Genomic DNA, 14,932 nt, shown 5'->3' on the forward strand with positions numbered 1-14,932 from the left:
ATGTGTTTGATACCATTCCATTTATTCCATTCCAGACATTATTATGAGTCGTCCTACCCTCAGCAGCCTCCTGTGGTAGACTACATAATCAATGTATATATTTTGGGATTGTATCAAAGAGGTTTATAAATTCTGAGAGGCGGGTTGATAATTTGTTTGACCAATGACAACCCTAAAAAGCGCCTTAATCTTCCAATCAGATGAAAGAGTTCAGAATAATTTCCGGATACAATTTCTATTTGTTAGCGTCATTACTTGGGTCATTTATCTGGTAAGAAAATGCTTAATCCAGCGTGCTTTATTATATGGCTAACATGCAAACAACTAAATTATACATCCAGCACGATTTTAAATTACATGTGTGATTCTCCTAATAAAAAAATAAAAAATTGTGCATAGCTAGCATTTTACAACGCCAGCGTTAGTTAGCTAGCTAACACAAGCTAACTTTGTTTTCCTCGCGCTCTAACGTTACTAGCTAATACTATCTAGCTACCTCTTCAGAAATCATCCCAAAATAAACGGTTCATGCAATTAAAAATATTGTTGGAAATGGACTTGTAGAATTTGCAGGACGTTTTGTATAAAAGGAAGTATTGTTGAGCTCCTATATTATAGCTGCAAGCTAAAAAAAAAAAAAAGTCCATGCGCGATGGCGGGGAACTAACGTTAGCTACTACACGTTTGTGTAGTGTGAACATGGCTCCGACAAGAAAATAGTAGCATTAATCATCGACATCTGACTTTTTTTAATTAGCGAAAATATAATTTGAATTTGTGGAAAATTCGGTCCAAAAAATGTGTTTGTTTACACAAGAGTCAAGTATTAGCTCGCACATGCGTACTAGCAGATGGTCTATAGCGGCAGAATATTTATGCATTTATAACATCTCGTAAATTTGCAAATAGGGGCATAGGACTGGGGAAAGTAAATTTCAACGCACCTCCAACTCGTAATTACTAATGGGAAACTTGTCTGTTATCCCTGTGCTCCAATTTGCTGGACCATATGATGAACTCTGTCTCTGACATCAACTACTAAGGCCAATACCTCGATAACAGCAATTTCAGCAGTTAAATTCAACAACAAAACATGATTTATAAAAGTGTTATTTTAACACTAATATGTCTATGAGTATGAAAGCTGTACTTTTTCGTTCATGGTTGACACAGCTTGTTTTCCATTAACCAGCAATCGGCATTCTTAACGAGTTCAAAGCACATGAACCCACACATCTCGTTGTTCCTAGTTTACAAGTAGTATTTTCCGAGCTTACGAGATGAACGCAGCATATGATTTTTTGCCCCAAATCATATGAATATCAGCACCATACAGTAGATATAATATATGCTAGCTAACACGATTGACCTAATTATTATATTGAATTTGACCGTCAACAGAACTTGTTTTGTAAACTCAGAAAAATGTAGCTAATGTATTTTACAGATTCATACATCGAGAATGGGACGCCGAAAATCAAAGAGGAAGCCACCTCCCAAAAAGAAACTGACGGGTAACTTGGACACCCAATTCACCTGTCCCTTTTGTAACCACGAGAAGTCCTGTGATGTCAAAATGTAAGTTCACTTGGTTGTGTTAGAACAGTATATGGTCTGGCTGTAAAATATGATCACTGATTACATGTTGAAACATATCCTAACACCCTATCCAAATGCACATTTTCTTTTCTCTTTTCAGGGAACGCACTCGAAACACAGGAATAATATCGTGCACAGTCTGCTTGGAAGAATTCCAGACTCCCATTACTTGTATCCTTTCAATTCTTTGATTGGATCACTATATTCACTTATCTATACACCATATAGCTCACAGAATGGCTTGTGCATTTGTTAAAAAATAAAAATAAATGCTATGTCTTTACAACTGTACCTCCCAAATGAACTTTTCCTTTACATTTGTCTCCAGATCTTTCAGAACCAGTGGATGTTTATAGTGATTGGATAGATGCTTGCGAAGCAGCCAATCAGTAGCAGTGGTCCCCCTGACTCTATTCCTGTCTGACCTCACCCCTCATTCCCTATGATGGGTCACATATCTCTGGCTGGGCCAGGGCTTTGTCAAGTAGTGAATGTGGAGAACAAACGAAGACAGATAACACATCTGTGAAATCTTCAGTGTCTACACACTAATGGATTTGATATGAAGAAAGATACACTTCCTGTTCTCCCTCTGTGGCAGGGTGGGATGGGGGTAGGGCAATGAAATGTCCCAATGGTCCTGATCTTAGAGAATCCCACGAAGTTTCAAACCACCTCATCATCTGTTATGTTTTACAGGCAAGCCTGTTGGTGGATATGTCTTTAGACTTTCCCAAGCTGCCATGTCCCCCTTTAATGGAGCAAGTAGATTTAATTTGTAAAAATTTAAAAAAGGGGTGATCCTGTAGTTTTTATGTCATGATTTTTATTTCAATTAAGTTTTTTTGTACGGAAATGACTTGATCAATAAACACATCAATGTAATTCACACCTAACTGCATCTGTCACATACTGCTGAAATGGTTAAAATATCTAGAACAAACTTGGTGGCAAGTTTTTCACTCACAACCCAAATTGAATTGTAATTTTGATGTGTTTGATTGTATTGCAGCTAATTTCATTGTAAGTGAAAGCCAAATAAATAGAAGATTTTCAGAATACTGAACAATTGATAGTCTGAACAACATTGACATGTTTTAGATCAGAGGGTAATATTGCCAATTGTATTTTGGCTAGGCACTGTTGGCTCTCATTCTAAACTAAAAATATTTTCTTAATACACAACTGACTCTGTATATAGCTATTAGACATGTGACTATACAGAATAAGTTTGGTGCTTTAATAAAAGACACCTCTTGTGGTACATATGACTTTTACCTTAAGTCTGTGGAATGTAGTCTGTTTTTTTTCCAAATGTTAAAGGGATTTCAAAACACTAGATGGCACACTAATGTAGGGGGGGAAATGACACATGGCATTCAGATTATGAGCTCAGCATCAAACAACGTTCCCTTTAAAGTATTAAGCCTTCAAAAGTTTGACAAATCATCACTATAAATTCCAGAGGTCAGAACCTCAGGAGGTACTCAATATTTTATGTAGCTTTATCTCCATGACCTCCTATTTAAAAACATATTACAATACTGCCCAGTAACCGATATCAATACCTTTCAAATTTAGCTTAAATGGATAGTTCACCCAAATTTTAAAAATCACATAGTTTTCCTTCCTGTAAGCAGTCTGTAGACAAGGCATAACCAATTCATGCTTTGTACATGAGCATGCAAGGCATAGAGATGTGTTCTGTGGAACGTTCCAGGTGCAACACATGATCTTGAACAAACCTCTTAGCAAGCAAACAAGCCTGCTTTTCAAAGGTTTGGTCAAGCATGCACAGTTTAATGTTTAAACCATTAGCAGCTGTGTTAGGCTACATTATCCCGAGCATAAATATGTCACAGACTTATGTTATTCATTTGCGACTGCTGGTACAAGGTGATTAATGAATCCACAGAATGACACACATCTTGCAGTGCTCAAAATCACATTACATTCAAGATCTGCGGTGGGTACCCCATATCATGTAGTAGTTAGTGATACAGGGTCTGCTGTATTGAGCTATGACTAAGTGGAAGTTAATTAGACCATTATCTCGTGTATAACAACGTGCAGATGTTATGGCTCTCAACGACCTGGCTTGTCTGCCTTCTAGTCATAAGCTATTCTATCCATGTACATATTCAACAAGGTGATGAAAAGTGCAAATAGCGCAGCAATATATTAAAGCTGTGTGCCATGGAGACTATAGGGGGATTATAACTTGTCTCATGCAAACTGGCCTATATGACATCCACATTAACATAGCTGGCACAATGGCTAAAATTGAATCTGTATTGTTTACCACTAATGAAGTATGCGAGACGTGTTGAATACTGCTTATAACACTAAAAATATTCAAATCTATTGGCTTTTCACGATGCCTTTAGGGGCTTACATTAATTCAAGTATCAGGTTTGAGAACCCTACTACTGATATTGTAATGATTTAAAGAATACTAGAAAAAATATTCCATCTGTGGTATAAAATGGCTGGTTGGCAGTCCTGTGAGCTAGAGCAGGGATGTCAGAGCAGTGCAGAGGTGCATACACAGGCAAAGTCATAAGGAATACATCTGATCAAAGTTTTTAGTCCATGTCCCTGTGTCCTGGAAGACTCAGTCTGATTCTGTGGGCCCCGAGTCATCCAGAGGGATTGAATCCCAGAGCCGACTCCTGTTCCTCAGGGGTTAAAGGTTAACAGCAACAAGTCGGTCACTTCTTTCCATTCAAGGAACTTTTTCCTTTATTCTCAATGTTTAAGCTGGATGGGGGATCTACAACTGAAAATCAAAATTTTTATAAACTATAAAAGATCTATAAATAAAAAAGACATAACATTAAGATTGATTAAGGAATAGGTCTCTTGACATTATTAGTATTTCTTAGTATTTATTTTCATCGTATTTGAATAGAAAAATCTCCATTGCAAAGGGAGAGAGGGGTGTGGGCCACTACATTAAAGTGATTTAAAATAACAAGGTCAAAGAGATTGAACCAGGCATAAATCCCCTCAAAGGACAAAAATTATTTGAATGGTTGATCACAAAAAAAACAGCAAGGGATGAGAATAATGAAAACAGTAAATAACAGTTTGGGTGGTCTTGCTGGTGGAGAGGGGTTCTTGAGAGGAGGGGACTGGGGTTATTCTGTTCTCTTTAGTCATAGTACATAGTACCGTCAAACTCAGCCCTCTCTCCGTTGTTGACGAATTCATCAGGGTTGGAGCAGTACTTGTTGTCGTAGACCTGCCGAGGGAGGCCGTATGTGGTCATGCCCTGTTGGGACGCCATCTTGTTGGTGCCCATCTGCAGTGAGACGGTGGAGGTGTCGCATTCCTCCAAGCCCAGACTCTTGTCATAGATGTGTCTCCTGGTGCCAGGGGCCGTCATGCCAGACTGAGAGAGGGAGAGAAGAAGAAAAGCAGGGGAGGATTAGATATAGGCTACAAAGTGTAATATTTTATATCATATTAATTGCTTTCATGATAGGCAGAGAGGGAAAACTCCCAAGATGTGCAGAATGTTAGTCAATTCTATCTCTACCAGAGAATATCTATTTGTGGAATCAAATGGCGCCCCACCTGGTTGGCACCCTTATTGGTGCCCATCTGGAGGCTGATGGTGGACTGGTCCAAAGGGTTCTCCATTCCCCCCCTCGGGTCGTACAGGTGACGCCGCGTGCCATAAGATGTCATGCCCTTCTGGCTGGCAAGTTTGTTGGTACCCATCTGTAAGGCAGGCAAAGGTAGTGCACTGGTTATGCCTGAACTATAATACCATTAAAACAATCCTATCGGCCAAACTAAAAACAAATGAAGGTATGTTATAACATGCTACTACTACTTATATTACACATGTAATAACAGTGATATCTTCGTGTATAAGGTGTATATGATACAAAGACTGTTCTGACCTGCAGGCCGATGACATTGCGCCCTTCCTTCAGCATGTCTGGGGCGAAACGGCGCTGGTGTGCTGTTGCATACTTCACTCCCATGTCATGCTTGGAGTGGAAACCTTTGGACTGGGCCTGGTGAAAGAGGGGAAGGTTAGAAAAACAGATTATGGATCCTCACGTGAAGTAGAAGTAGGTTTCTTACAATCCACTGACAATACTTTCTACATACAGTACTGTACAATGTACTGAGATTCCTCTATGGGTTTCCACTCACAATTCCAGCCAGGGTGATGAGCGTGCTCTGGACCTGGGTGTAGTTGGTATTCTCAAACAGGTCGTTGGCCTCAAACAGATCGTATGGTTTCATACCATAAACTGTGATGGCTCGGACAAAATTGCCAATGTTTTCCAGCTAGGCAATGAAAAGGAAAAAGAATTAGCCAAGAGCAAATGGTCCACTGAGGTAAAAGCAAGAGTACAAACAAAGAGGACACCAGTTACTGAGTTATTTGTTATTTTGATATTGTCATGTTTCTTTAAATAGTCATTGTATTTGAGACTCAGGACTTCAGAATGATCAGCTGTGTGGGGTTTTCTTTAAAGCCCTACTCACCAGCTGGATAATCTTTTTCTCTTTTATTCCTGACAAAGGGACCACCACACGTGAGTGCATTGATTCTTAGTAACATTGTATGTCATGGATGATTCTTGGAAGTGCCTCAACAAACACTTAAAAGTGCTGTTTTCTTTTTGAGTCTTATATAAAGAGATCTGAAGACGCACGCTGAGATGTGCCTCATTAAACAATGTAGCTGCAGCTTGGAATGTAAATAAATAAACACTATGCCAAGCAAAAGACTACCTATCTGGTTACATATTTCAGCGAGTTCAGTGGATGAAAAGTATGGAGTGGAAAAAACTACTGACTCTTGGCATGCTTATTGCTGCTCAATACTATGCAAAGTATCTATAATAACTACAGCCTACTGCATGTCATGATGGGCATGATGTTATATAATAATACAAAAACAATTATTCTGTCTCAGAACAAGCTTACCTGATGCCAGTTTTGAGGGGAAGTGTTAATCTTTCTCACAGATCCTGGCTGAAGTGTGTTGATAAGTCTACACACAAGGAAAGAGAAAGCACAGAACAACAGTCAAAATACTGTTCTGACTTTGAGTGGCCCAGTCATCATTAACAGTGGGGAAATGAATGAGACTGAACGATATTGGAAGCAAAAGAAAGTCATATGGTGATTTGACACACAATATGCTCTGCAGGAGAGTATCGCTCACTCACTCGCACAAGATGACCCCATCCTTCAGGTTCTCCATGAAAGGATCAGCGATCTTCTTGCCTGTTACGTCCTGGATCCACAGCCTCAGCTCCTCCTCCTTCTGGGGGTCATACTTCTGGGCCAACTGAAGAGGCAGAGGTCAAAGGTTATACAGTGCATTCGGAAAGTATTCAGACCCCTTCACTTTTTCCACATTTTGTTACATTTCAGCCTTATTCTAAAATGGATTAAATTATTATTTTTCCACTACACACAATACCCCATAATGACAAAGCGAAAACAACGCAGTGAAGGGGTCTTAATACTTCCCAAATGCATTGTAAATGTGTTGGATTTGACTGCATCCTAACATCTGCAGACACTCAGGTTAATGTCTTGTAACTGTCAGTTCTGCGTGATGAATGATCTTGTGACAGGTGCTTGGCTACCTGAAAAATACAAATGATCTTACAACAAACTGTAACTATAGTAAACGAGTCATAGAACTATGATATTCATCAGAGCTATTATCCCCCTTCCTCATCTTGTAACAGAGGGATAACATTCCTCTCCACTTTCCTTTGAAAGCCTACCCGTTGTAATAAAACCTAACAATGAAGATTAGAGTTAAAAAACAACAGGAAGAAAATGTAAAATGTACATGGGACATTCCTGCATGGAGAAACACTGATTCTCCGCTTCCTTGTATTTCCCTATTGGCACAAACGCATCCCCCTAATACCAGAAATTCTATGGTGGGTCTGTAGCCCCCCTCTCGCTCTGCGCTCTCTCCTTTTCTGAATGTTCTGCTCACTCACAGTCTGGGAGAGGGCTTGTGAGACCAGGAGCCAACATAAACAGGTATTTCAAAGCAGCAGGGTTTGCGTAGCTTCCAGTCCATCACACCAAACTTGGGAGAAACAGCTCTCCCTATTACTCCTCCCTGTGCTCCTTCTCTCCCTCTGGGTTTTCCGGAATCTGTCCTTTTACAGTGAGGCGATCTACTCAGGCAAACCACATCTGATAATGAGATGCCAAGACCTGCAGACAGCACTTGCATCCAGCCAAGGTATTTGGGTCAGAGTTTCATTTAACTGTGTCAGGAGGTCAGGAATGTAATCAGAACTGGTTCATTTATTTAAAAATGTATAAGTCTTTGATGCCAAAATTGGCACCTATCCATTGATTCTATCAGTGTTTTTCATGTATGAACTCAGTGGAGAGAATATAAATTAAATCAGTGTAGGCCATGGCATAAGGAATAAAATGGTTTAAGTTGATACAAACAGGGGTGAAAGTAAGACAGAACGGTCCGGTATGGAGTACCGGCAAAATAAAGAGTGGGTGTACATCATACCGGTAAAACATGAACCTATCACAATTATTAAAACAGATTTCAAGAAAACTGTAGGCTATCACACTATTTATCATACCGCATGTCATTCGCATGAAAAATTAGCGAATAGACTTGAAAACTTGTGTAATACGCTCCAAAATGCAGTGTGGTTCAACAATAACACTGACATTTTGATAAGGCAGAGATGAGCGGCCAAGACCGAGATGCACACGGACAGCAGTATACACATCAATTCAGGTTACAAGACTTGTGTAGGCCCAATGAAGGACAATCACCGAATGTCAGTCAGAACACTTTGGTGTTTTGTAAGTGATGTCTCTTTGCATTTATCAAAAGGCACTGCTGTATGGATGCCAGAATTATTTTAGCATGGAGTAGCCTAATAGTTGGAATAGTAACTGAAGTCTGGACACTGACTGTAGGCCTCACATGTCACCTATTATAATGTTAACTCCTGCAGAATTAAGTGTTCCTCGCAGTAAAATTATAGACCAAATGTTAATTTTGTCTCAAGAACAAGAGTAGAGAAATACGATTTATTTATTTCAGCATCTTGAGAGAATGGGATTGAGCGCTTTTAGGGACCTGTTGTGTAGCCTTAAAGTGCAATTTTCACCAGCTACATAAAAGCTGACAGTATTTAATTTTCAGCCACATTAAATATGCATCCAAGACGAACTGAAATACTATCAGAAACATGTTGGATCGTTTTCACAGCTTTTCATTTCCTTTAAACCAGTCAAACAGACCAGGAAATCTCCCTGGTCCCTACACGTCCTCGCTCCGTGAGAGAAGCAGAAATGAAAGAGAAACTTTAACTATGTCACCTATACTGAACAAATATTTAAACGCAACATGCAACAATATCAAAGATTTTACTGAGTTACAGTTCATAGAAAGAAATCAATCAATTTAAATAAATTAATTCACATGACTAGGTAGGGGCGCAGGAGGGCGGGCCTGGGATGGCATAGGTCCACCAACTCAGGAGCCAGGTCCACCCACTGGTGAGTCAGGCCCAGCCAATCAAAATGAGTTTTTCCCCACAAAAGGGCTTTATTACAGACAGAAATACTCCTCAGCACCCCCACTCCCCCTCCTCAGACGATCCTGCAGGTGAAGAAGGCGGATGTGGAGGTCCTGGACTGGCATGGTTACACGTGGTCTGCGGTTGTGAGGACAGTTGGACGTACTGCCAAATTCTCTAAAACAACGTTGTAGGCAGCTTATAGTCAAGAAATGTACACTAAATTGTCTGGCAACTGCTCTGTTGGACATTCCTGCAGTCGGCATGCCAATTGCATGCTCCGTCAAGACATCTGTGACATTGTGTTATATCACCAAACTGCTAGTGGCCTTTTATTGTCCCCAGCACAAGGTGCACCAGTGTAATGATCATGTGATTTAATTAGCTTCTTGATATGCCACACCTGGCAAAGGGGAAATGCTCACTAACAGGGATGCAAACAAAATAAGCTTTTAGTGCATATGGAACATTTCAGGGAACTTTTATTTAAGCTCATGGAAAATGGTCCAACACTTTACATGTTGCATTTATATTTTTGTTCAGTGTAGATTGTAGATGATGCATTGATCATTCTATCGATTTATGCCATCATTAGCAAGGCTTTATCTAGTATTCTAGATGATCATCAAGTAATGACAGAAGAGGAGCTGTAAGGATCTAATTATAGACAAGTTGACTAACAAATGTTACATAATAAAAAGCAGAAAAATATCTAAATATAGCTTCAAAACTATTCCCGCACCCCCTGTTGTTCAGGCGTCCCTGAGTAACTTGCGCAGGTAGCCTACATTATCCTTAATAATTGAGTAATTGATTGACAATCAGATGAAAACACATGACCGGTCATGTTTATGCCACATTAAAAGGTAGGCTAATACATTTTAAAAGTTAAAGGATAAATCTTTACTATTAGGCCTGTAGAGATCCTATTAAATTAATAGGGATTCTATATGTAATTCTATGATTAGGCCCATATAGATTTTCTTTAAGTGTGTACACACATCGGAGGTCCCTGTACCGGGAATACATTACATTTACTTTCACCCCTGGATGCAAACAATCATGTTGAAGGTTGACATTCCAGTGAATCCACAAGGCTTTGTTCTGTCTGCATCTCCTCTGCCTCAACAGGGTTTTGTCATTCCCCACTGGAGTGTAAATTGTTTACAGAGAGACACTTGCTCAGGTTGTAAGACAGAGCTCAGGGACACCTTAAAAGGAGGTTTAGGTTGCTGACGTACCTGTCTGTCAATCTCTGGAGCCTATCCACTGTCATCGGATGTCATGCCATTGGCACTTACCATCCACAATCTGGCATTAGCATTATGATGAACTTCCATGGCCTCACAACCACCATATATATATACATTATATATATAATATACATATATATATAACATACATTATATATATACATACATACACACACACACACACACACACACACACACACACACACACACACACACACATATATATATATATATATATATATATATATATATATATATACTGACTGATACACTATTGAATATGACCTATTTCTATACTACAGCACTAATGATGGCACTAACCATGGTGGCCAAGTATAAGGAAATGTTTGCTTGAAGAGTGCCCCTATGAAAGTATGGATAGGAAACCACTATGTATGCAGGAACCACGGCTCTTCCAACACGATAAGGTTGATGATAGGGATAGCAAATTCAGTTGTCATTGACAGACATGGAGTTGGGAATTCTGGAATATCCTGGGATAGTTATTTGATCCCATTGGCAGAGTCATGCTATGTCCAAGCTGAACATGGGTTGTCAGCAGTTATGATACACAAACACATTTTGTGCATCACTGTCATTGCACTATCAATGAAAATACAATCTCTCCCAAACATCAGTGGATGTTGACAGCACAGTCGCCTACATGGTAGGCCTACAGTAGCTGGTCCATTGATTCTTGGTTGATGTTGATGACTCATTTAGTTCTCGCCTAGACTTTAAAGGGGCAATCTGCAGTTCAAACAATAACAAAGCGGACAAACCGCCAATGATTTTGTAAAATAGCTTAGGGATGGGTCTGTAGAAATGTAACCACTGATGGGTTCTGATGATGGGGTAAGAACAATGAACTAAGCTCATGAAGGATTTATAAGTCATATTCTTCAAGAATCAATGGGTATCATGAATTTAAAAGTCCAAAATGAATGTAGCGATCACAGATTGACCCTTTAAAAAATATATACATACTGGTAGCCTTCTAGAGACACCTTGAAATCAGACCTTGTGGGCTCATCTGGGAGTAATTCTGTCATTGTGCTCTGTGACAGACAGGTTAGGTGATATCACTTGTAATCTAAACGACCCAGTTCAAAGTTATGAATCAGAGACAATTGGTTTGGATGCCCTCACATATTAAACGATAAAGTAAACTGTCAGAATGTTAGGCTGCCATTTATCAGTATAGGCCTAATGATTAATCCACGATCACCATTGACAGTCCAATTTGACGGTCCAAAAAGCCTATTTGACAAAATCTCCTAACAGAAAGCAAAAATATATTATTGGCCCTCGATATACCATTGGTTCCCCTACAACTAATACATCTGAGAAGATGCACGTATTGACAACAAGATATGCGAGCGTCAAGTGCGCACCTTCCTGAGCGCGAGCATTCTTTTGGCCCATTGATGCAAATTACGCAAAGACCCCATTATTTTCATTTCAATTAAAAGGAAAGCTACATGACATGCGAGATACATACCTTACTTTTGACCTCGGCAGAAAGTCCGAAGGATGGTCCACTTTTGAAATTCTTTGACATAGTTATCTTTGATTATTCAGAGATTTAAAAATGGTGAAATACACCCCTCTATCCTGGCACGAGAAAACCCACAGCAAAGTCCTCTTTCTCCCTGGACTCCAATTGATATGACAGACCCGCGGATGTTGCAGGACTATTCAGATTCTGTAACGTTCTTGCTCGCTCTGGTGAGGCTGTGGACCACTTTGCAACACTTTTCTCAATCTTTTTTAAACTCTTCCCATCTGTGGATTTTTGGAGTGCGGCGCGATTGGCTAGGGCCACCATCCAATCCCGACGTTGCCTCTTCCTCTGGGTGATGTCACCAGTATGGCATTAGACTCGCTCAGTGTCACTTTTTCCACCTTAATAAGAGGAATTGGATGTTGGATGGATGATCCTTTTCAATTGCCTAATTTTACTGCATCCAATTTCACTTTCATTACCAAATGAAATAAATATCAAGCACATCACAAATTCATAGACCTATAGCTATTATTAAATAATTGAGGGTCTCCATCACAATCACAGGTCAAGGCAGACCTTTAGAGTTTTGAATTACACATTTAACTTTATATTTATACAAAGTATTATAAAGTAATATTTATACATGCTGCAAGGTGTTTCATTACTGTAGATGTAGATCCTATATGACAGAAATATTTGTCAGGCCTGAAAGTATTGACCCATCCATCATAAACCTGAAGAAGCTTGGTTTATATTGTTGGGCAAAGAGGTTCAAGACCAGCGTAACCCTAATTATGGTCATGGTCAAGGATGGTTAAGAAAGCAGATATTGAAAAGGTAGGCTAAATGGATACTTTCTCACTTGAGCATATTTAATTGATCACTTTCTTATGTAAAATGATTTCAGTATGAATAGCAATATGATTCATCCTGATAATAATACATTAAATGTATCCCAAATGTATTTACGTAGTGATTCACATTTTATATGTATTCTTCCTGTACCATTTTCAACCCTGATGCTCTACAATTCTTGTTTTGGTTTTTCCATAACAAACTTGGAACTAAATACTACAATCGCCTTAAAAAAAATACGTTGATATCTCTTTGAAAAGAAGCCAATAAAAAGTTATAAACACCCTTGTTGGCAAGTGTTTTTCTACCATCTTGTCAATACCTATACAACACCCCATACACCCCCTATACCCACACATATAGTATAGTGTGTTCCATAGAGTTTCATTTGAGGTCGTTGGTCTGACCTATATGGCTTGGGGGCCCGACGTCACTTGGAACAATGAGCTGGTTTTCCTCTTATACCCCAGTGTTTCACTCCACTGCTCTGCTCGTCCACAGGCAGATGACAAGGGAATGGAATGCAAAGCCAGCGGGCTGTGGAGTGTCAAAGGGGAACAGGCAGCACTGCTCCCCAGAGAGCAGCATGATGATTCATCCTACTGCTGTTTGTCCTGTCCCACTTTCACTCTCCCACACATATGGTGGTAATGCGTTACCAGACAGGGCATGAGGAGAAGGTTCTGGAAAAAGCACTGAGGGGAATGGAGGATGGGGAAAAGGGTTATGGTGGAGGGCTGTGGGAGTGCTGGAATAGTGGAGTTCAAACACCCTGGCCCAGTAACAATACATGCAGGATTACTGTAAATCAATCAAGTTGATGATAACATGCCAAGAGTAGTATGGTAGAGCAGCAGTGAAACTGTCTGGAAACCTCACAATGATGATTCCAAGTGTTTTTTAATATGGATGTTCCTAGACAATGATGGACAATTAATGACTAATTCCAGTTACAGTGTAATTACACATTGGAGCATATCGTTGGGACACCAATGTGTTTTTTTGCAGGGCTTCTCAAATGAAGAAGAGTGGAAGTCAGGTGGACTTTCTCTGCCTGCGACAAAGACAAATTAACTATTTCCACCAGTACATCAGTGGAGAAATACCTGTTTTATAATGTTTCTAGAAGATCACAGACCTGCCAACATTATAAAAGTAAATTATTTGGGTTGAGAAGAGTAATAATGCCTCAGCTCAGACGATTGCAAATGCACTGCATTTGTGTGGAAAAGGTCGCACATTTTTTGATGATAAATGAGTTTCAGCCTGATAGGCTAGCTGTAGTGGTAGTAGAAGTTTGAGTTTGGCAGACATCTTTACACACAGTAGTCTATAGTGTATAAACCAAGAGGCTATGAAGCTTAGACTCTTACTGAGCTACTCATCTAAATACTGAGCACCATTAACAATGTTAACTATGTTATAACCCAATAGTTGACATTTAATAACAGGACATAGTCATGAAGAGTTTGAGGAACACTGTGAATCTGAGAGTGCACACTTGAACAAACAATGACCAGAAAAAGGTACACTAAGCAAAGCTTAGATAGAGCTTGTTTGTGAAGATAGGACTCATAAACCATAAAGGGGCAATCAGCAGTTGAAACAATACCCACTGTTTTGGTAAAAAGCTGAGGGATGGGGCTGGAGAAATGTAATCACTCTCAAATTCATAGACAGACCTATGGATGCAAGGACTGACCATCCATAATATCAACATTATAGTTTTAACCATGTTGAGGGTATACAGTGTTTGTTTACATTGAATTTGTTTATAAACATTGGAGTATAAAATGCTTATATTTTGGGTTCTGATGGGGTAGGACATTAAAGCTAAGCTCATGAGGCATTTATAAGTTACATTCTTCAAGAATCAATGGAAACATTAATTTATGTCTAAAAATGGATGTAACAACTGCTGATTGCCCCTTTAAAGCTCACCTTAAAGTATTACTTTAGGTATGAGGCTGCAACTGTGATGACAAACTAAAATTATAGTGGAGCCTTATGTAACGTGGCCATAAACAGACTGTCAGTGAAATACAGAAGCGCACAAGCACAGAGAGAGAGAGAGAGAGTAGCTGAGTGTGGGACCAAGCAAGGGTCTTATAAACATCTCAAGGAGAGAAGAGGCACACAGGAGGAATTTGGACACTTTA

At 39.5% G+C, this 14,932-nt stretch overlaps 2 protein-coding genes across 2 annotated transcripts; one reads left to right on the forward strand and one right to left on the reverse strand.

Moving 5' to 3' along the window:
- Positions 1-179: 179 nt before the first annotated feature.
- Positions 180-2,882, forward strand: LOC120046324 (transcription elongation factor 1 homolog). The gene is made up of 4 exons (XM_038991464.1): positions 180-271; positions 1,448-1,578; positions 1,700-1,770; positions 1,928-2,882. Exons 2-4 carry the CDS (start codon positions 1,463-1,465, stop codon positions 1,990-1,992), a joined length of 252 nt encoding a protein of 83 aa, XP_038847392.1. The 5' UTR covers positions 180-271; positions 1,448-1,462; the 3' UTR covers positions 1,993-2,882.
- Positions 2,883-4,470: 1,588 nt separating this feature from the next.
- LOC120046322 (calponin-1-like) lies at positions 4,471-12,174 on the reverse strand. Its single transcript, XM_038991462.1, has 7 exons — positions 11,913-12,174; positions 6,798-6,919; positions 6,553-6,619; positions 5,770-5,907; positions 5,511-5,627; positions 5,179-5,325; positions 4,471-4,993 (listed from the first exon to the last, which is right to left on the reverse strand). Exons 1-7 carry the CDS (start codon positions 11,970-11,972, stop codon positions 4,754-4,756), a joined length of 891 nt encoding a protein of 296 aa, XP_038847390.1. The 5' UTR covers positions 11,973-12,174; the 3' UTR covers positions 4,471-4,753.
- Positions 12,175-14,932: the final 2,758 nt, after the last annotated feature.

Source organism: Salvelinus namaycush, chromosome 4 (genome assembly GCF_016432855.1).
Source record: "Salvelinus namaycush isolate Seneca chromosome 4, SaNama_1.0, whole genome shotgun sequence".
Taxonomy (NCBI): Eukaryota; Metazoa; Chordata; class Actinopteri; order Salmoniformes; family Salmonidae; genus Salvelinus; species Salvelinus namaycush.

What these genes read in the sequence shown, in the direction of transcription:
- LOC120046322 (XM_038991462.1), bottom strand. Translation starts at nt 11,972, where the DNA reads ATGTCAAAGAATTTCAAAAGTGGACCATCCTTCGGACTTTCTGCCGAG. An exon ending in CTGCCGAGGTCAAAAGTAAG is followed by an intron (nt 6,920 to 11,912) that starts GTATGTATCTCG and finishes CTGCCTCTTCAG; the next exon opens with TTGGCCCAGAAGTATGACCC. An exon ending in GATGGGGTCATCTTGTGCGA is followed by an intron (nt 6,620 to 6,797) that starts GTGAGTGAGCGA and finishes CCTTGTGTGTAG; the next exon opens with ACTTATCAACACACTTCAGC.
- LOC120046324 (XM_038991464.1), top strand. Translation starts at nt 1,463, where the DNA reads ATGGGACGCCGAAAATCAAAGAGGAAGCCACCTCCCAAAAAGAAACTG. An exon ending in AAGTCCTGTGATGTCAAAAT is followed by an intron (nt 1,579 to 1,699) that starts GTAAGTTCACTT and finishes TTCTCTTTTCAG; the next exon opens with GGAACGCACTCGAAACACAG. An exon ending in ATTCCAGACTCCCATTACTT is followed by an intron (nt 1,771 to 1,927) that starts GTATCCTTTCAA and finishes ATTTGTCTCCAG; the next exon opens with ATCTTTCAGAACCAGTGGAT.